Source organism: Pongo pygmaeus, chromosome 3 (genome assembly GCF_028885625.2).
Source record: "Pongo pygmaeus isolate AG05252 chromosome 3, NHGRI_mPonPyg2-v2.0_pri, whole genome shotgun sequence".
Lineage (NCBI taxonomy): Eukaryota > Metazoa > Chordata > Mammalia > Primates > Hominidae > Pongo > Pongo pygmaeus.
Window position 1 is genome coordinate 140,894,709 of NC_072376.2, and position 20,974 is coordinate 140,915,682.

Genomic DNA, 20,974 nt, shown 5'->3' on the forward strand with positions numbered 1-20,974 from the left:
TGGAAGTGAGAACTCCCACTAACGAGTGAGGTTCTCAATGTGGGGGAATAAGGGAGACCACCCCTCATATTGTCTTATGACCAATTTCTGCCTCAAAGAAGAAGTAGGAGTTAAAGAAAAGAAAGAAGCAAAATCAGTAAGACAGCCTGGCACTGCATTCCAGGTCTGGTAGTTAAAGATTGACCCCTGATCTAACCAGTTATGTTATCTATAGATTCCAGACATTGTATGGAAAAGCACTGTGAAAATCCCTGTCCTGTTCTGTTCCATTTTGATTACCAGTGCATGCAGCCCCCAGTCACATACTCTTACTGCTTGCTCAGTCGATCGCGACCCTCTCACACAGACCCCCTTAGAGTTGTGAGCCCTTAAAAGGGACAGGAATTGCTCACTCAGGGAGCTCGGTTTTTGGAGACGTGAGTCCACCGATGCTTCCAGCGAATAAAGCCCTTTCCTTCCACAACTCGGTGTCTGAGGGGTTCTTGTCTGCATCTCGTCCTGCTACAGAACTTCCTGCATTTTCATTAAAAACTTTATTATTTGGGAACAATACTATGCAGCCACTAAAATCATGTTTTCAAAGTATTTAAAAGCATATGCAAATATTGATTGGTCTTCTTACACTAAACAACATGATGTGGTTTTCTTGGATTTTGTGTGGATACAGTAAAAGAAAAATTTTAGGAATAAGCCAGTGTTCACAGTATGTCAAATGCTCTCTTGAATGGAGCAATTACAGGCAGCCCAAATGTTCCCTCAGCCACTAGTGGTGGTAGAACAAATGCAAAGCTGGTACTCAAAGTGACTCAAGAATATGGCAATTTTTCTGTACACGCTTTTCTGACAGTGCCTCAGAATGATGGTTTTTGCCTAAAAACAGGAAAGTTGGGTGGTCTTTATTGGAACTTTCTTGCCATAGCCAAATTGATAATAATCTGTGATGAATATCATCTAACAAATTGATAGCTGACCTTAATGGAACATAGATACTCAAAAGCTATCTTTTAAGCATTTGCTACTTTAATTAGAAGAATTAGAACAATTCATTCAATATCACTGTTACAATATTCCATGACTCTTATTTTCAATATACTCAAAGCAACTTGGAAGTTTTATAAATTCTTTACTAGAGTATTACCCGCTTATTCTGATCCACAAAAGCTCTGTAGTTACACACTGTTAACATATTAACGGCACATCTTACTAGCAACTTGCTGCACTTCTCGGTTATCAATAGAGGTTATGTGAAATACTTGGATAAGGACAGCCTGATTCAATATCTAGTTTTCTACAGAACAAAATATCTCCCAGTGGTAATTCAGCAAATTAGCTTCGATAATGTGGGTAAAGGTAGGTGTAATGTTGGATTCTGAAGATCTACCTGCAGAAACAGATCTACTTGCAGAAAGGCACGCAAAATTACTGTCAGGAAACATAAGCAGCCTTAGCACCATGGTCAAGGTTTTAAAAACCTGATCTGTAACTGTTATGGGTTCATTTCCTAATGCAGAGAAACTGGTTAGTACACACAGTGTAGATTTAATGTGGGAAATATGCCAACTTGGAAATGCTACCCAAAGATAAAAATCTAAAGACTATCAAAATTTGCTGTTTTCTAAAATCACACATTAGAATTTTGTGAAGTCTTCTGAATGACACAAAACCAAATGAAGCGAATCAGACCAAAATTACCTGAGTAAGGCCATTTCAAGTGCCTAACAAAGATGGTCAATATTAACTTGAAAAATTAGTGTTTCCTAAGTGTTCCTGATCACAATTACCTGAGGTATTCCTTACATATAAATTCTGAGGCCCATTCTCTTAAATTCTGGCTTAGCAGATGGTACGTCTGGATTGAAGGCTAAGAATCTGTACCTTAAGCAATTCTAATTATCAGGCAAGTTTGGAAAATAGGGCTAAGCAGGAGTGTGTGTGTGAGTGTGTGTGTGTGTGTGTGTGTGTGTGTGTAGGGGGGAGCGGGGAACAGGAACAAATAGGGCTAAGCAGGAGTGTGAGTGTGTGTGTGTGTGTGTGTGTGTGTGTGTGTGTAGGGGGGAGCGGGGAACAGGAACAAAGGAACAATACCAGCACTGTCTGGTCCCCTCATTCAAATACTGCCTGAAAAACTACCTGAGAATGAGAAACATTCAACTGAAGTTGAGGAATTATCTAAAGAACACTGTTTATTTCAAGTCCAAAACACAAATTACTCATTTTTCTTAACAGACCGCATAATTTTTACTGCATGAATATTTAGGGTTTCTGTATTCACAAGTACAGCTTATTACTAGACTTTAGGCTCGAATGATTCATATATATAGATACCAGTTTACTACAGAGGACATGTACTTTTAACATTTTTTGTTTAGAAAATATTTTACATAAAAACACAAAGCATTTACCAACACTCCACAACCAGTCTTCAGCAAAGATTTGGCTGACGATAACTTTCTACAAAACACTCCAAGACTGAATAGAATGTAGTATTTTACATACTTTAGCTTATTGTTGCAGTTAAAAGCTCCCCCTTGTTTGATGGCCTCTGCATATATCTACAAAGCAGGTCTTTTAACTGGTGACTTGTTAAATAACATTGTCTTTTTAAGTGAACTTGTCCTCAGCCCGGAACCTAAGTAGTCATAATGAAATAAAGTACTTGATATATGAAATGCTTTTAGTAAGGGCTTTTTCAACCTAATAAAATAATAATTTAGTATCTATCAGTGCAATATTCTTTCACTGTTTTGTGTTCAATAACTACCTGGAGTGCTATTACGTCTAGTATAATCAGTTGGCATCAAAATAGAAAGTAAAAAGATGTACATTTAATACACCAATTCTTACCTGAATAATCTTGGATTTCTGGAGAATGTTCCACAAAGTGGAATTTCTTCCTAAAGTTATGCTGAATGTGGTACAATGTGTACAACTTGGTTAACCAGTGCCTGCTTTTCATTTCCAAGATTTTTCCTTATCTTGAATCAAATGCACAATCTTACAACTGTATCATAATGCACTGGCTTACAGTTCTGTATATAAAGTCCAACTCAAGCTTTTTTTGGTTTATTGTACATGCTTTATTAAAATGGTACTTGTATTTACAGTATCTGCAGAAAGAGTCCCTTCCAAGGCCTCTCACACACATTCAGACACATCCATACTGACAGCCACTCCACAGCCCCATGCACCCACACCAGTGAGATGTGGAGGGTCAGACTCCTAAAATTAGGCAGCTGTTGGGGATAAGAGTTGATTTGTTTTTCAATTTTTTTGAAAACAGAAAAGCACGGGGGAATGCATTTGGCCATTACAATGCTAATTGAGTTTGTGTATATTACATATATGGCAGTTAACACTGAATATTCCTTTTACATTCTATATACACAGAATGATATCAAGGTTTTACGGTCAACAGAATATTCCATCTTCAGTCTTAATGCTGCTTGTAGTGATTTCTGAATTCATTATAGGGGCTTTCCCTAAAAATAATTCAAGTCTATGTTAAGTGAAATAAGGCACAATTAATATTGATTTGATTTAGGGAAAGGGAAGGAAAGAGAAGGGATAAAAACTGGTTTCAAATGATCTTTCTGTTGGGGAACTAGCTCTGACTTAAACCCACCTGAAATTCCTTCTCCTAATTTCCAAAGATTTCTTTATAAAGATATTTTTCTTTTCCCTGACAAAGCCAAAAAGAAAAGTTTGGGAATTCACATTTTAATGTTTCAGTAGCCTAAATTACTCAAATTGATGTGTACCCCCACCTCCCCTGATCAGGTCGCCTCCCTCATCAATGGTAAAATAAAAACACAGTATGTGACACAGTCCCTTGATGTTTCTTGAGGAGATCTGTACACTTGAGTAGCAAATACATATCTGGTTGTCTTCAATACATTTTAAAAAGAAAGAAAGAGAAAGAAGAAAGGAAAGAAGGAAAAAAGGAAGGAAAGAAGTAATATTATGACTTTCTTGCTCTTTAAAAAAATCCCTGTCTCCTTCTTTTCAGGATGATGAAGCCCCACTAGACATTACAAACAACTGCAACAAATGAGTTTGGCAGCATAAATGTCTAGTATTCAAATCTTCATAGTGAGATTAATTTATCTTGTACACAATTTGTTGAATGTTTTTTGCAGCAGGTGAATCAAACCCAAAGACTCTGGACATTCTGTGAAAGGGAGTAAGAATTGCAGTTCTGAAGGCCCCTGACTTTGGTTGTTTACAAAGTTCAATCCTGTTTATTGTGATCCTTGGTATCTTCTTCATCTGTATATTCTGATGGTTCTTCTCCTGGTTTTAGGAGTCTGCCTACATAATCATATTTTTCTGAAAGATACATCAAAAGAAAATCAGTGGTGATCAAATTTGTTTCACTATTCCATTATATGGAGAAAAGGCATTTGTCTGTTTTAGAATCATATAAAGTATGATTATTAGAATATTATCTAAATATTCTAAAATTGCTTCACCATGGCTGGTCTTTATACACATGTAAAGCTTGAACAAAAGAAAACAGGATTAGGGAACTTATACGGCTTGGGAATTCTTTGCAAGAGGGTGTTCTGCACCAGTGATTCTTAGTTGGATACTGCATCAGAATCACTTGGAGATCTTTTTTAAAAATGAGTAAGTCCAGGACCCATCTCAGTACCCAGCCAAACCAGAACAGCTGTTCCAAGGGACCCAGGGGTCAGATAAACAGCTGGGACAGCGTCACACAAGTGGTAAAAACTGATGTTATGAGGGCATAAGAAAGGGGAAAGATATTTTTTATCTACATTTCGAGTGTTAAGACCTGTAAAATCATTTTGGAATATATTATAGTATTGAAATCAGTAATCAACTCAGTTTTAAATATAAGCCTGTATTTTTAAAAAACTAAACATTAATGAAGAAGCTGACTGTATCATAATTTTTATGAGGCTTAGAGTTTGTAACAAGTCATTTTTTTAAATATGGATTTTCAAAATAATTATCACATGTAACAATCATTTTTATTTAGCTATTTTTTGCAATTTCTTTTTTTGGACAAGTCTCACTATGTTGCCCAGGTTAGTCCTTGAACTCCTGAGCTCAAGGGATTTCCAACAGCAGCTGGGACCACAGGCATGCGCCACTCCACCTAGCTTTAGCTATCTTTAAAAATATTATCAAATAATGATGGCAATGAAAACAGATGACATCCTTAGGCTCTTAAAGCATGTAAAATAGTATATATTTTCTTTGAACAAATATTTAATTTTCCAAAGAATCCAACAAAATAAAAGTACCTTTAAACTGCATTTCCCATTCTCGAACACTCTCCATTTGTACTGCATTCAAATCTGAGAGATCATCATATTCATCTCTAAGTGCATCTTTATCTAGGCAAAATGTGGCCAGTCCTCTGGAGGCATCCCTACCAGCAAATATTCCATATGGACCCGCTGGAAAAAAGAAATTATTTAGATCACTTAACAATATTTTAGAATGTCTCAAAGGAAAAAGTAAAAAAAAAAAACAACACACAACAGAAAAAAACCCTCATAATTCACATTTGTATATATCCTTAATTTCAAAACATGTACAGATACTAGATGGAATAAGACGACAAATTTGTTGGAAATCTGCCTTTTGACCAAAGTAAAGCTTTTCACTTAGATCTTAAAACCCTCAATTTCAATTACTTCAGATACCCCCAAACTTATATTCAAAATGAAGACTGTGAGGTAATGAGGGAGAAGAAGAAACTTAAGTGGTTAGGTTTAGAAGCCAGTTTGCTTGAGGGGAAATAATGTTTAATGGTTGCTGTTAATAGTGGCATCAAAAAAATAAAAATAATCAACAGAACCTCCTGTATTATGTAAAGATTCAGCTGAACTGTGAATCTATAACATTTTTCTTTTTGCTATCCTTATGAAGGTTGTAATTCTATGAGAAAAGAGACTGTATCATCTTTGTGGTCCCAGTGACTAGTTCAGTGCTCAACACACATTTAATAAATCTTTGCTGAGTGGTTTAATAAAGAAAGACCCATATTCAAAATAAATCATCTGACTACCATAATATATATACAATGATCTATATAAACTAGGAAAAGTCATTAAGGAAAATAATAGCTCTTACTTGTCATGACTTTTGGAAAACGGAGGAAGTAGCTATAAGGAATAATTCTTCTGGACTGACACATTAAGCAATAATTAGCATTTTATCCAAGGAATTAGGTACCATTCTCTCTGAGGAGAAATGGCATGACTGATGTGTTGACAAAAACCATTCCCAAGGTTTGTCCTTGAGAACGGCAATTTGTTCATCAATTGAGGATTTGTATCCTCAATGCCCAGCACTGTGCCTGGCATAAAGTAGGAACGTAATAATTTTCTTCCAAATGACTTAGCTGTAGTTCCAAATAAAAAGAAACTTAAGATTCTGTAAACAGATTCACTTATGGTAGGCAAAGACACTATTATGAACAACAACAGAGTGGTGAAAAACAGGGCTTATAAATAAAAGAACAAAGTATGTTCTGATAAGTAAACAAGCAGAAAAAAACTAGAAATTCCTTGATTTTTAAATGAGCGAAATGATTATATTCATATGTAAAAGTATTTAGGAAACTGAAAGTTATGTGTCAAAAAGTCTCTGTACCTTCTGAGAGTAGAAATCGAGGTTTCACTTAAATAGATATCTAAGCATTTATGAGTATTGATTTGAGTTGCTAACGGCACTGTACTATAAAGTTAACCAGATGTGAAATTCATTCTCTGAAAAGTTTACTGCATGGAACTAGAAGTAGCATTAGCAATAATTTTAAGAGTAGCATTAATAGGTATTGATACAGTAACATGAAAGTAAAGCTAACAGTTCCAGTAAAGTACATTTTTATTCTGCTTTTCTTATTCTGATTGCATTTTCCATATTGCTACTTGGTATCACATGACTATCAACAATTATTTATCACTGAATGGTTATATATTATCCCACTGAATGGATGTGTACCTGTAATTTATTTAATCAGTCTATTAACATAGGCTACCATTTTATACTTTCAAATGTGTCTTCTATATAAGAATATGGAACACAATTTACCACTGGCCAATATTCGTAACCTTCAAACTTTCTTTATCATCTCAACTGACACTCAAAAGGGTATTAACCAGGCCGGGTGCGGTGGCTCATGCCTGTAATCCCAACACTGTGGGAGGCCGAGGCAGGTGGATCACTTGAGGTCAGCAGTTTGAGACCAGCCTGGCCAACACGGTGAAACCTCGTCTCTAATAAAACTATAAAAATTAGCCGGTTGTGGTGGCGCACGCCTGTAAACCCAGCTACTCAGGAGTCTGAGGCAGGAGAATTGCTTGAATCCAGAGGACGGAGGCTGCAGTGAGTTGAGATCACGCCACTGTACTATGGCCTGGCCAACAAAGCAAGACTGTTTCTCCAAAGAAAAAAAAAAGGGTATTAACCAGTTATGTCTGTGTGTGTACACGCACATGTGCGTGCAAAATTCTACATGCTTTGTGGCAATGGGTGTTTTCAGGAGGACAAGGAGAGAGACAGACAGAGAACTAGTGTGTTTAAAAATAAAATTTTCTAAGAAACAATGACAAAAAAAATCTATAAACATTATATTTACCCTTAATGCTGACTAGACCAATGCTTATAAACTTAAAAAAGCAAACAGTGAAACACACAAAAGGAAAAATAAAACTAATAAAGGCCATAACAATCTACAAATGGAAAATTATAGTTTCAATTTTCAAAAGAATTTTCCAGCAACCTCACTTTTTTCTCTCAGAGTTTCCCAAAGTGGAAGGGACAGACTGCCTTCCCCATTTGGCAGATAAAAAACAGGAGCAGAGGCATTCAGTGTGATTTGCCTAAAATTACTGACAGAACTGGGAGTACTATTTCCACTTTCCTAAATCCTCCAGTGTACCTCAAGAAAACACATAGAAGATTCACAAGCCCAAAGATGGAGTAACAACCACGAAAACTGGAGCATTTTACTACTTAAAAAATTTCAAGGGAATGAAAATTTTAGAATACTTATTAAATCAAAATGGAAGAGAATTAACAAAAAAGCTCTACTTAATAGCTTTTCTTAGCATTCTATTATAGCATTTATCTCCATGGCCTGCAAACATTAATCTACTTCAGGCACTTCAGAGTATAAGCCACAAAACACATTTAAATGATACAAAGGAGAGAAGATAAAATCATTATAAAAACAGCAATCAGAAAGCTCTCCTTCTTTGAGTATATTAATATATACCAGTGCATTCTCTATTAATTTCTCTACCAACTTCCCTAAGAAAGCTTCAACACTGAATGAATAATAATAAAAAAAATTTCATAAAATATGCTCTTTTTGGGGTACTGGGGGTGGGGAATGATTGACTTGGTAAGAGTGAACTTGAGTCAACAGTTAATAATCCAAGCCAAATTCCAGACAAATGATGTTCTGTTGACTCTTGAATAGAAAAGAATAATTCAGTGATTAACATATTCCCCCACTCCCTAAACTATATTAAGCTGTCTTCTCCATATGTTTAGAATTTCCCTCAGGAAGCATTTAACTTCTGCAAAGGTCTTTTTAGTAATGGTTTTCTATGCTCTTTCCTGAAAGACGATTAAAAAATTTTTTTTTGTTTTTTGAGACAGGGTCTTACTCTGTCACCCAGGCTGGAGTACAGTGGCTCAATCATATTTCACTGCAGCCTCTACTTCCTGGGTTCAAGTGACCCTCCTGCCCTAACCTCCCAAATAGCTGGGACTAGAAGCATGGCCCACCAGGCCTGGCTAATTTCTTTTATTTTTTTGTAGAGACAAGGTCTCACTATGTTGCCCAGCTGATCTTGAACTCCTGGCCCCAAGCAATCCTCCTGCCTTTGCCTCCCAAAGTGTTAGAATTACAGGCCTAAGCCACCATGCCCAGCCTTCTGTAAGGCCATTAAAGAATATAACATTAGGAACTAAAGTTGGAACTAGATGGGTTACTCTGAGGAAGGAGGATTTGAGGTCTAATAAAAGGATATTTCCCCGCATTCATAATACAACCAGGAGCTTACCTGAAAAGTCAGCAATACCTTCCCATTCCGTTATCCCGTTACATAAAAAACCTAAATATTTACCAATTCTAATATTTTGGTAAGTATACTTGGCTATTCATAATACTAAAACAATAGGGAGCTACCCAAATAAAACAAATTTGAAATGGTTTAAGTCTGTTGCATGGTATAACTTATTTATTTATATTAGTATTTTTTTTGAGACAGAGTCATGCTCTGTGGTGTGATCTCAACTCACTGCAACCTCTCCCTCCTAGGTTTAAGTGATTCTCCTGCCTCACTCAGCCTCCCAAGTAGCTGGGATTCTTGGGTGTGGCACCATGCCCAGCTAATTTTTATATTTTTGGTAGAGAGGGGGTTTCACCATGAATGGTGGCCAGGCTGGTCTTGAACTCCTGACCTCAGGTGATCCGCCTGCCTAAACCTCCCACAGTGCTGGGATTACAGGCTTGAGCCACTGTGCCCAGCCTAATTTATTTTTAAAAAGGCTAGTTTATATAAACTGATCTGGTTATTTTTTATTATTAAGGCTCATTTAGACACTAACAGTTCAGTAGTAACTAAAAGAATTAAATTCTGTTGCTTTATCAAATATTAAAATATAATGCTCATACAAAAATAGCCTCCCAATTTTAAGCAAATTCGTGCTACAAAAAATGAACAGCATTATTCAGTCAAAGCAGACACTCTGAAATGTACTTACATAACAAATATTCACAGACATCATTTTAAAGATAAATTTTCTTTCAAAGTTATTGTTAAATATACCAACAAGAGGCAGGCGGATCACGAGGTCAGGAGATCGTGACCATCCTGGCTAACGCAGTGAAACCCAGTCTCTACTAAAAAATACAAAAAATTAGCCTGGCATGGTGGTGGGCGCCTGTAGTCCCAGCTACTCGGGAGGCTGAGGCAGAAGAATGGCATGAACTCGGGAGGCAGAGCTTGCAGTGAGCCGAGATCTCGCCACTGCACTCCAGCCTAGGCGACAGAGCAAGACTCCATCTCAAAAAAAAAAAAACAAAACCCAACATGAAGTACTATACTAGTCAGAATTCAGATTTCATTTAGTTTTTAGTGTCAATCCAACTTGTGGTCAAGATATTTTAAAGTTCAATAAACCTATTTGTTACCGTATCCTAAAACTGCTTACTTTAATACAATCAGTTAGAATGAGGTGACATATTCTTGAAACGGCAACAACATATGCTCATTGTAAAATGTTTTAAATATTAATTTAATAAACAGAAAATTCCAGGAGGAAGTAAATAAAATATGTAGTAACAGATAATTTTGTGATTATTAGGATGATTATATAGCTACCTTAGTGTTTCTAAAGGGATATTTTAATTATTCTCACAGTTTAAAAACCATATCTCTCAGAGATGAACTTTAATTAATTAAAGTTTATCAACAGTGCAGTTTTCAGGCCTGTTTTGACAATAATCTTTCGTGATTATAAATTGACTAACTAATAACACTTAGTATTGGGTAATTTATTTCAAATAATATTATAATGAGCCTATCAACAAATGAGGCAATATGTAAAAGTGATTAACTGAACTAATAAATTTTTTTTATGCTTAGGTCCAGTAAGTCCCAAGACTTTTAGAGAGAATGCAGTATGGTAAAGCTGAAATAATACCTCTCAAGAAGACAGATACTTGGGTTCTAGAGGATCCACTCACAATGAGCAAGTCTCGATTTCCATAGTCCTTAGATCCCTCAAATATAAATTAGGAAAATTATTTTACCTGCCTAAAATTGAGGCCAAACTAAATAATCTCTTGAATATTACGATTCTATAAGGGACTGAAAATGCAATCTTGCTTCTGAAATTTGAGCTACTGTCAAAAGCTCTGAGCAACACTGTGAACTGAGCATATGGCCTTAACTCCAGGATCCATGGGTAGGCTGGGGTAAAGAAAAGACAGAAAAATTAAAAGTCCAGGCCCGTGCCACTTATGGGAGTGGGGCCTGAGTTTATCCAACCCATGCAGAATGAAAATTCCAAGGCGAAAAAATAGTATGAACTCAAATATTTATAGGAATTAATGAACACTAAAGATAATACTTCAAGTATTAGGAAAAAGGGATTATTCCCCTGTTGGGGAAACATGTTGGGACAACTAGATAACCTTCTGTTAAAAAACACAATCCCTTGGGAGGCCAAGGCGGGTAGATCACGAGGTCAGGAGTTTGAGACCAACCTGGCCAAGATGGTGAAACCCTGTCTCTTATACTAAAAATACAAAAATTAGCCGGGCGCGGTGGTGGGCGCCTGTAATCCCAGTTACTCAAGAGGCTGAGGCAGGAGAATCGCTCGAACCCGGGATACGCACGTTGTAGTGAGCTGAGATGGCGCCACTGCACTCTAGCCTGGGTGACAGAGCAAGACTCCTTCTCAAAAACAAACAAACAAACACTCACCACCCCACCAAATTTGGACTCTAATTTCACATCTTAAAGCAAAATCAATTTCAAATGGAACTAAAAAACTGAGACCACAGAAGTACTAAAAAAACTACAGATTTTTAAAAACAATTTTAAGTGCATAAAGTCTTTAAATATAATACATAACTTAGCAGCCATAAAAGAAAAGATAAATTTGAATACATAAAACCAAAAATTTGTGTGGTTCAAAAAAACACCATAAGTAAGTAAGAGGACAAACTAGAAAAAATATTTGCAGCAAAGGCTGATTTACTTTATAAAGAACACCTAAAATCTGTAAGATCAATATGATGATTGAAAAACTGCGGCAAGGCTGGGTGCGGTGGCTCATGCCTGTAATCTCAGCACTTTGGGAGGCTGAAGTGGGCGGATTGCCTGAGGTCGGGAGTTCGAGACCAGACTGACCAACATGGAGAAATTCCATCTCTACTAAAAATACAAAATTAGCTGGGCGTTGTGGCGCATGCCTGCAATCCCAGCTACTCAGGAGGCTGAGGCAGGAGAATCGCTTGAACCCAGCAGGCGGAGGTTGCAGTGAGCCAAGATCGCGTCATTGCACTCCAGCCTGGGCAACAAGAGTGAAATTCCGTCTCAAAAAAAAAAAAGAAAAACTGTGGCAAAGGATATATGAATAAACAATTTGTAGAAAAGGCATCATAAATGACTCAACTTTTTAAAAAGAAGTCCAACCTCACTAAGTAAATGAGAAATGTAAATTTAAACAAATATTGAGATATCATTTTAACCTCTCAGACTGACAAAAACCAAGAAGCTTAATACCACGTTTTTGGCAAGAAGTGAGAAACAGGCATTTTCATCAAGTGTAAATGGGTCCAACCTCTCTGAAGGGCAGTTTAGAAACAAGAATCCAAATTAAAAATATCCATACCCCAAGCCTCAGTAATTTTATTTCCAGGAATTTACTTTATAATCATAATTTTACACACATGTGTAAAATGACATGTACATATTTATTGCAGCATCATGCAATAACAGGAGACTGAAAACAAATGTTAACAGTGGACTGTTAAATTACGACTTATTCATAAAATAGAATATTATGCATGTATTCAAAAGAATAAGATGGCTCTCTATACTGATGTCAAAGGCTCTTGTGATATTAAAATATTGTGAAGGGTTTGTATAGTATACTATAATTAGTGTGGGGGGAAAGGAAGATATCCACATGCTTGTACTTGCACCCAAAATAGCTCTAGAACAATACGTAGACTGATGCTTTGCTGCTATGGAAGGGAACATGGTGGCTGGGACTAGTTGTGGGAAGTAGACTTATTTTTCACTGTATATCCTTTTGAATTTTCTATTTTGAGCATGTATTACTTAATTTAAAAAATCATTGTTTTAACTTACATGAGGCCCTATTCGCAACATACCCAAACCACTTTACAGGACCTCTTTCACAACTTAGGGCTCATGGAATTTTACAGGAAATACTCCAAAATTAAAAAAAGTAACTACTGAAGATAATAAGTTCACAATAAAAAATACAAACTACATGAAGAAACAAACTATCATGGAGGAGTGAGCACATATAACAGATACAGAAGCAGATTAAAGAACTAAAGTAAATTTGCTTAAAATTATTAAGAAATGGTACATAAGGAAAGATTAAGAGACATTAAGAATAGAATGAAAACCTAATGTATATCTATTAACAGTTCCAGAGGAAGAAACAGAGATAATGGAGGAGGCAATGAGTAACAGCAAATTTTCCGGGAAAAAAAAAAAAAAATATATATATATCCACCGCCTTGAGTAGAGTTTGGTACACAGCAAATAAAATCAAATCCACACCTGGACAAATCCTAGTAAAATAGCAAAACCCCAAAAACAAAAAGATCTCAATTACAATCAAAAGGAAGAAACAGATTAATAAAAGTAAAGACAAACTACAAGCCGACTCCTCACCAACAAGTGGAAGACAGTGGCATAACGCTACTAAAGAGTTGAGGTACAATAAGGTCAATTTACATTTTTTTTTGAGACAGGGTCTCGCTCTGTCACCCAGGTTGAGTGCAGTGGTGTGATCAAGGCTCACTGATCTTCTAGGCTCAAGCGATCTTACTACCTCAGACTCTTGAGTAGCTGGGGCCACAGGTGCACGCCACTATGCCTAGCTAATTTTTTATATTTTTGTAAGAGACAGAGTCTCGCCATATTGCCCAGGCTAGTCTTGAATTGCTGGGCTCAAGCAGTCCTCCCACCTTGGTCTCCCAAAAATGGTAGGATTATAGGCATGAGCCACTGTGCCTGGCCCAATCTACAATTTTATATTCTAAACCCAAACTATTATTCCTGAGTGAGGAAAAATAAAAAATTTTTTTCCTGCCAGTGAAAAACTATAGGACACACCTCACTAAAATAAAAAGTGAACCCCGAACAAAGAAATGAGATGCAAGAAACTACAGTGAATTAAAAAAATGATAACCACGTTAGTAAATTTAAACAAGGACTATGTTAAAAAGATAATAATTTCATCAATTTTGGGGTGGAGTTTGAAAAAATATAGTGAAACTAAAGTCTAATAGTGATACTGTGGAAAACAGGATGGGGGAGGAATCAGAGTTAAAGCTTTCTAAACAGGGCCTCAACATATGACTATGTACAACGCAGGGGATACTATCCATATTTGTAGTCATGGCAGTTTTGCTTATTTATTAAGAAATAATCTGTCAAATGTCATTAAAGTATCTTAAAGAGGCAGCTTTTTCGAATTCACACTAAAACGATGTTTGGCTAAAATTCTTATATTGTTCAGAAGCATAGGATAGTCATCTATAGCAAAAACTTAAGGAAATCACCAAAAGGATAGAAATAGAATACATCTAAATCAGTAGAGGAGAGAAAATGTAAGAAATAAAAAAATCAATCTGAGAACGAAAAATAGTGGGAAAAGAGGCAAAGAAAAGTAAGGTGAAGAGAAATCACAAAATAAGATGATAGAAATAAACCTAAATATACCCGTAATCACAAAACATATACACTAATTAAGCTATTAAAAGACATAGTGCTAATATTAAATGAAAAAAATCCAGCTATATGTCATTAATGTGAGAAAAATAAAACACAGATTGACTAAAAGGGATGGAAAATGAAATATTGTGTTAATACTAATCAGATAAAGGCTGAAGTAAAATCTGAAAACCAACAGTGTTAAAGATGTTTCTAGTATGGTCAGTTCTAGATCTACTGCTAGATGGCTTCGCTCAGTATAGAAAGTATAGTAACAATCTCACTTTATTATATTCTCATACCCAATCTTTGTATGGCTGGCTCTGTTACGTTTTTGCTTAAATGTCAAGCCCTTTTTCTTGACAATCTAACATAAAAAAGGTAACCTTGCTTAGCCACTTAATCTAAATAAAGTCCTTTGTTACCCTCTATTCCCATTCTATTAATTTCTTTTACAGCATATTTAATTACAGATTATAATTACACACTGAAATCCTTGTTTACTAAGCCTGTCTTCCTTAATAGACTATTAACTCCATGAGGATAGGAACACATCTGTTTTGAAGACTCAGTTAACTCCATTTCTCATCTCTTAAGGTTTTACTGTAATGAAATCCAGGGAAGTCTTCCTCAGTATTTAAAAATGGAGCTGAAATCCTATTATTAAAGATCCTGAGACTGGATATAGACTCCAAAAGAATACAGGAGTCACACAGTCACGTCTGTCTTGGGTGCAAAGGGAAAGGAGTGGTCTATGTCAGAATGTTGAAAAAACAATTAAAAGAACTTGAATGGCTAATTCCAGATGTTATTAAATCTACTCCTTTCTTCCACCCTGAATAACAGCTTCTGGTTTCCAGCTATCCTTTTATAATATGCTTTAGGATTTAACACAAATACGATTCCCTCAAAGATTAAAAACAATGGGATGATGTTGAATTCAGAGCCTACTAAGTAGTTATAATAGAAATAACTAGTAGAAATTTGAGCAGAATATAAAAAATCATCAGAAAACCTAGCTAATCCTTTCATCTTACTGGTAGGTAACAGATGCATACGGGCATTAGCCCAAACAACAAAGCCAGTTGGCTTCAAAGCAAGAAGCTGGGATGAGAGGTGGGTAGTGCCAACTTTAGGACATCCATGAAGAAATAGGTAAGATTGGGTCCGGTTTTTATGATGCAACTCTGCAAACATAGAGTTTCCAATTCTGCAAACTAAAGTGTTAAATAAAGTGAACAAATTGAAGATAAAGTTTAAAATGGAGGAAAACCACTTCAAGGTACATGTGTTCTTTTCCCCAACCTCCTAAATATTAGGCATCTCATGGGGTTCTTCTTATGTGACTTTTTTCTTTCAGAGGAATTTAAAAGGTAAGTTGGAAAAAATATAGCTTTGGTATATGTCAAAGAATACTCTACCTGGAATAAGGGAGCAGCAGTATTGTAAGTTTCAACAACGCGAAATAAACTATCAAAAAGTCAAGTGTATAATTTTTTGCCATTCCAAAAAAATAAAAGCGCTGTTTTGGTGAAGTTCCATTGCAGTAATATTAAATAAAATTGTTAAAAATTATACTAGCTGTTTGAGTCTTCAAAACTTATGATTCTGTGAACATGTGAAACTGAATAGACTATGTTGTAATACAATGGGAAGGACTGAAGTTATGAAAACCTGGATTTAATTTTTAGTGTTGCCACCTACTAGATATGTGGCTTTGGGCAATCTCATAGGGCTGTTTGAAAATTAGAGATACTAAGCTCAATAAATGGAGTTTCCTCCTCCTCCTCCTCTGACCTTTAGAATCAATGTTGTTTTCAACAACTCTCTGGGAAGACAGAAATACTCTAAAAGGTGCCTGGTTAGTGCAGTAGGTGGCACGCCAGTCTCACAATCTGAAAATATACAAAGTGCACTGTCCAAAATGGTAGCCATGGGGGGCTGAGCACTTTATATGTTGCTAGTGTTACTAAGGAACTAAATTTTTAATTATATCTAATTTTAATTAATTTACATTTAATTAGCCACTTGGGGCCACCATTTTGGGCAGTATAACATAAAGCCATAAAAGCAGTTTTTTTTTTTTTTTTTTTGAGACAGAGTCTCGTTCTGTCACCCAGGCTGGAGTGCAATGGCGAGATCTCAGCTTACTGCAACCTCCACCTCCTAGGTTCAAGCGATTCTCTTGCCTCAGCCTTCCCAGTAGCTGGGATTACAGGCACCCACCATCATGCCCGGCTAATATTTTTTTGTATCTTTGTAGAAACAGGGTTTCACCATGTTGGCCAGGCTGGTCCTGAACTCCTGACCTCAGGTGATCTGCCCGCCTTGGCCTCTCAAAGTGCTGGGATTAAGGCGTAAGCCACCGTGCCTGGCCTTTATTTTTAAATTTTTATTTTATTTTTTTTGGTAGAGATAGGGTTTCACCATGTTGGCCAGTCTGGTCTCAAACTCCTGACCTCAAGTGATCCGCTTGCCTCAGCCTCCCAAAGTGCTGGGATTACACGCATGAGCCACCGTGCCTGGCCGAAAGGCATGTTTTTTTGAGGCTTTAAATCCTTGGATTTATGGGAACCAGAGAAGAGTATAAAGAAAAACAACAGTAAGATGCTCTACAAGTTTATCACAGGATGCAGTTTACTAGAAATAGTATAGATAAGCTGTGTGGTAATATCCATCTGGATTTATTAGACATACATGTGATCCAAGCCAATTTACCTAAAATACCTAAACCTCAGACTCCCCACCTGTAGAGCAGGAATGCTTACCAACTTCACTGAGGAATTACGGAGATAAAAAAATTAATGGATCTGATATAGTAGGTGCTTAACGAATCTGGTTTTCTTTCTCCTCCCGTATTCAGTTTTTTACATGACCAAACTTTCCTCACCTGCTGGCCAAGCGCCTGATCTGTTACTAAATTTAATATTGGCAAATACAGTTAATGCCAACTGTTTGCCAAAATGTGTATACTCCACCAAATTACACTGTCAATATTTAATTAAGAGCCTGAACTTTAAAAACGTATGACTAAAAATAAACGTATGTTCAGCATTATGGAAAAAATCTCACAAAATTTAATCCTAAAACCATTATTGTGAAATTAGAGTAGATATTGGCTAGGCATAGAAACTAACAATTACTGCTTCTGAATTATTCTGCTACAAAACTGCTTAATTTATGAGGATGAAAATAAAAATTAAAAGCAAAACTGACCTTGTATCTGTTTTATAGCCAGAAATTTGGCTTTAAGATTTTTTGAAAAGTACTACTTATTACATTTTCTATTAATATGCAATATCAACATATTCTAAGCCCATAAAATGATCTGGCTTTCTTTAAGGTTCCTTTCAATAATAAAATATTCAAGAATCTGTTAGGTTGTTGATCAACTGTATAATATTAACTGTATATCACTCTTAGGCTGTTCAACAGAACCTAGGAACTGGCAGAAACTAATCTAAAACTGACTTCTCCATTGTAATCTCAAGAGCCTCCCTCAGTGCACATACCATAAAAAAAGCAATCTACCACCTATGACTCTTAATTTTTAATTTTTTTTAATACCGAGTCTCTCTCTGTCGCCCAGGCTGGAGTGCAATGGCGCAATCTCGGCTCACTGCAACCCCCACCTCCCGGGTTCCAGCAACTCTCCCTGCCTCCGCCTCCCGAGTAGCTGGGATTACAGGCATCCGCCACCACGCCTAGCTAATTTTCTTGTACTTTTAGTAGAGACGAGGTTTTGTTATGCTGGCCAGGCTGGTTTCGAACTCCTGACCTCTGGTGATCCACCTGCCTCGGCCTCCCAAAGCGCTGGGATTACAGGTGTGAACCACCGCGCCTGGCTTTAATTTTTAATTTCTATCACAGAACAAACATTTGCCACTGGAGGCTGCCAAACTGTTTCTATGACTGTCTCGCCTAGCTATTTTCAGATACTGCCAAGGCATAATGTGTGAGGACTAATACGATTCTTTGTACTAATACTTTGTTTTCTTCAGTGGCAGTTCAGACAGGGTACAAAAGCTGATCTTTTAGCTGGGTAAGGTCTATATTAAAAATTTAAACCTGTACAGGATTTCTAATCACTTAACACACATTTTAATACCAATGGGGAAAAAGCTTGAAATAGGTATAAAATGCTGTCTAAATCCTTGATTTAAAAAAAATTTACTTCACTTGGCCTGTTTAAATACTGTACTTTGGCCCTGTTCTCTTGTCCCACGTGTGCTTAAGTAAACAAAAATGTATTAACCATTTCAGTTGATATAAGTAGGTAGACATCTTGTGTTCACATTTATGTAACCAGAAGCAAAAACTTTGTAAGCTATGTATTTACTTGGTTGGATTAAATGTGTATATATACACAGAAATACAAACAACTAAGAAATAAATTACATAATTCAACATCAAAAATCTCCTATTTCTTATCCCTATTCGAATGAACAAACTACAAACCAAAGCACTTGTAAAATATCTTCCAGCTATCAAGTACTGAAATCAGAAGTATATATTTTTAAGTGTCAATAAATCTCATACACTTACAGATTAAATTAAGGAGAAAACTAGCTTATTTCCAGACTGCCAACCCTATGACTTTAAGGTTTGGATGTACTCTCTCCAATAACAGGTCACTTTAGGTCTCTAATTTAATTATTTATTCTTATTGTAGTCACTTTTTTTTTTAAAGCTTAGTATTAATCAATGCACAACCAGGATGCACAATGTTGTTCAACTGTATGATATACCAACAAGTTCCATGAGTCTGGAGTTTATTAATATAATCCAAAATGTATGCTACAACCACACTGTAAAAGAAGGGCGTCTAAATCAACTATCCTACACAAAGTTCCCTGAAAACAAAGTTCTCTGAAAACAAAGTTCTAAAAATCTTTAACTTGCATAACTGGCACATGGGGTTATGAATCTACAACTCTTCTAAGTTTTTTCTCCTTAGTTCTGCTAAGTGAAAACACAAGTCATTATCAACGTGTACTTGAAAAGAGGAAAAAAAAGAAAAAAGAAACCAGAGACATGCCTGCTGGGTATAGGAGCTCCACCCGCAAAACTCAGGGCGAATATCCTTACCAGTCTTTAATAAGCTCTGCATTCTGGTCTGTCCTCATCCCACATACCTTGTTAATCATGGAAAGCAACTCCGAACTAAAACTGGTTTAAAGAGAGTCTGAGGTGTTGCTTATACGTCTGGACTTCAGTGACTGGAGGGTTGGGACTTTACATGCCCCTAAACGTGGCCTTACGGGGAGTAATACAGCGAGGGAAAAAGGAGATCGGTGGCCAAAAAAAAAAAGGGGCAAGGAAAAGAAAGCTGTGAATTACAGAGCCCAAAACTTTAGTTTAGGTCCCAACTTCAGAGATCTCCCTTCCCCGGTGCCCCATCCATCCCAGGAATCAGGAGACTCAAAAAAGGTTAAGGGCCAGCGTTGACCGGTGACAACTGTAACGATTTTGAAAAATCCAGCCAAAAAAAAAAAAAGGCTGCCAGGAGAAATGGGATGAAAGAAAGATGAATGCTGAGAGCTGGTCTCTGGGGCGCCACCGGGACCCTGGTTTCGGGGGAAGAACTGGAGGTGCCCGTAGCTGCGGGGGGGCGGTGTGCGTGTAGGGGCGGAACAGACCGTCCCAGGTGCGGCGGCCGAGGCGCGGGGGTCCAGGCGACGAGAAGGCTGGGCAAACTAACCCGGTGCCCAGAGGCCTCCCCGTCGGAAGGGGGTCGTGCTTGAGCTGCAGGGGGTCCTTCCCCTCCCCTTCCAACTCCTCACCCGGGCCGTAGAACTTGCTGCCTTTGGTCACGTCGAAGACTTTCCCATTGACCGCGAGCAGGATGCGCGGGTTGCGGGAGCCGTCGTACTGGCGCAGCTGCTCCAAGCTGAAGTCCCGCTTCTTCATGCGAGGCAGAGAGGCGGCGGGGCTCTCCTCGCCCGCCCCGGCCCCAGCCCCCAGACCCCGCCGCCCCCAGCGCACCCACAGCCGGTAGGCCCCCAGCAGCACCAGAGCCACCAGCGCCACGTTCAGCAGCATCTCCCCGCCCCCCGTCAGAAGCGCCAACGCCGCCGCCGCCCAGCCTCCCCCTTCCGCTGCCGCTCCCGCGCCGCCTGGACTCTCGCTGCCGCCGTCGCTGCTGCTCTCGCTGCCACTCCCCAGGGTGCCTAGCTTCACGTCCCCATCACCAGCCGCCATCACTGCCCGCCAGCGCCTTCCTCCTCCTCCCCGCCCCCTGCCCTCCCCAACCCCACGGCCGGCCCCGCCCATCTGGGGGCCTCCCAGCCAATAACATGAGGAGAGGGGGCGGGGTCAGGCCGGCTCCTGATTGGGTGTTGACGGGGTAACGTTGTCTCGGATCTCTCCCGCCCCCTCCCTTTTTTCGCTGGGCGCGCACGCGTGAGACGCCCCGGCCACCTCGCCCCACACTTCCCTGCTCTCACTGCAAGCCTCCGCTAGGTTAAGTAGACGAGCCGGGCGGGTCTGAAGAAAAG

General features: G+C 38.0%; 1 protein-coding gene across 1 annotated transcript; it reads right to left on the bottom strand.

The window, feature by feature from the left end:
• Nucleotides 1–3,053: 3,053 nt before the first annotated feature.
• PGRMC2 (progesterone receptor membrane component 2) lies at nucleotides 3,054–20,750 on the bottom strand. Its single transcript, XM_054484929.2, has 3 exons — nucleotides 20,261–20,750; nucleotides 5,271–5,426; nucleotides 3,054–4,326 (listed from the first exon to the last, which is right to left on the bottom strand). Exons 1-3 carry the CDS (start codon nucleotides 20,748–20,750, stop codon nucleotides 4,229–4,231), a joined length of 744 nt encoding a protein of 247 aa, XP_054340904.2. The 3' UTR covers nucleotides 3,054–4,228.
• Nucleotides 20,751–20,974: the final 224 nt, after the last annotated feature.